The sequence below is a fragment of the Malurus melanocephalus genome, unplaced genomic scaffold (genome assembly GCF_030028575.1).
Source record: "Malurus melanocephalus ecotype Western Australia unplaced genomic scaffold, MMel_1.1 scaffold_58, whole genome shotgun sequence".
Taxonomy (NCBI): Eukaryota; Metazoa; Chordata; class Aves; order Passeriformes; family Maluridae; genus Malurus; species Malurus melanocephalus.
This window is the reverse complement of record NW_026623290.1, coordinates 2,619,901-2,621,757: the sequence shown is the minus strand read 5'-3', so window position 1 is coordinate 2,621,757 and position 1,857 is coordinate 2,619,901. Positions and strand designations below refer to the sequence as shown.

Below are 1,857 nucleotides of genomic sequence, written 5' to 3'. Positions count from 1 at the left end.
AACTCATGGCCTGCAGGCCCAGGGAGCTGCAGAGAGCTATGGTGTGTTTTTTCCACTCACCCTGTAGTTGGAGTGCGCGCGGTTGTTGCTGAACCGGCCCATGGGCACGTGCTCCGAGTAGCCGGGCGAGTACATGCCGGCCGAGGGGCCCGTYGGCACGTGGTGCAGCACGAACCAAAATCCTGTCTCCTGGGGAAGAGAAGGGATAGATGAGAACCTTGCTGGTCTGCACCAGCCCCAGGAGATCTCGGCAAAGCCACCAGAAGATTTCAGGAGAAATCACAGCCATTGATGGTGACCYGCGTAACGCTCTGCAGCGAAGAGTTTAACACATGTGAACACTGAATTCACCCCCTGCATCTTCAGAGTTAYGTTTTGGCATCAAAATTCAAGCATAAGTGAGACTTGTGAAGCTTAAAAAYTCAAATAATTTTTATTTAATTGACTAAAAATTCCTCAGGTAGTCCTAATCTAGGTACTCAAGATTTGGAGGCTTTGGAAAGACCACATCTCTCTGTTTTAAGTTTGGTTTTCTTGTTTTTATGTCTTTTCAGGACAATAAGGGCTCCTGATGCGACCTAAAATGCCTGTGGAATTGGCATTAGGGCTGACTGAAATTTCAGAGCATCACTACTGTGCTGCAATCAACAAAATCATGGCCAAAGGCTTCTCTGTAACTCCACAGTCACATTTATTTAATTTATTCAGGCTGCACGCTGTGAATTTTTTTTAAATCCATCCAGCTCTAGAAACAACAAGTGACAAGAAGTGTGGAGCAAAAGGAACAACATTGTTTTTACTGGTGGCACCAGCCACATTAATGGGTGTCTCAATCGAGCAGCTTCAAAAATGTGTCACAAAAGCAGATTTTATTCCAGCAAGAGCCTTTCTTGGCCTTGCAGGGCTGTAACTGGCCTGAGCTGTTTCCAAATAAAAAACTTTATAAGGTGCACTCACCTCAGATCCAGCAGCAGCACAGTTTATGAGGTTGTTGTGTGGGTTGGCGATCCAGAAGGTGGACACGGCACTGCAGGTCAGGAAAACAAAGAAAAATGTTAAAATGTCAGCCATCACCTCCCCCAGGTGGGCAGGCTGATCCCTCCCCAGATAAGGGATCCTGCCTAGGGGCTCAAGGAATGTGTTTTCTTTCTCTTCTCTACTTTGTGTCCTCTGTGGCTCACACAGAACATGGCCTTATCTTTTAAAACAGGTATTAAATGAGGAATTCTGACTGCGGCTCCACGCCTGCTATGAAGCTGTCAGGTGTCAATCATGTTTTATGAAAATGTAAATATGCTCTTGCACAAGTCACAGACAAGAACTCTGCCCCCATAGAAGCCCTCAGGTTAATTAGAGGCTCATTTAATCAAGGGACCCAATAAATTGCCTCTTTAGGGCTTTCCAAGTGTACCCCAGTACCTTTTCCAGGAGCTGCTGTGCTTCATTGACTTTGTTTGCTCCCACCCTCCTGCACATTTCTTTTGGGACTAAAAAGTAAAAAATACATTTGTTTGAACAAAACCCCATTTTTTTTCCTGAGGACAAAATAGATGATACTGAAATCTTTTCAAGATCAGCTGCCATTTGAGATGAGCAGTGAGAACACTGGCCATTCTGAAAATCAGCAATTTTTTGTAGAGTCATGGAGATGAGGACTCCACAACRCATAAAGCATGGGTGCGCACTGTGAAAGAAAGATTTTTGGTATTTTTAGGTGGGAGCTATCTTGATGGGCTTTATGAAAACAATTTTAAGTACACCCTAGGTCTATAAACACCTGAATAGTGGAAGGATAAAAATCCCRAGGAAGATGCTCTCCCAGCTTTGGGGCAAACAGCCCAGACTCCTGGAGATGAC

General features: G+C 44.8%; 1 protein-coding gene across 1 annotated transcript in view; it reads right to left on the bottom strand.

Annotated features, from left to right (window-relative positions):
• The window catches only part of CEMIP (cell migration inducing hyaluronidase 1), a 93,880-nt gene that overhangs the window by 19,213 nt on the left and 72,810 nt on the right, over positions 1-1,857 (bottom strand). Inside the window, 2 exon segments of the mRNA XM_057365860.1 lie at positions 61-189; positions 958-1,033. Of these exon segments, the coding sequence (XP_057221843.1) occupies positions 61-189; positions 958-1,033 (205 nt within the window).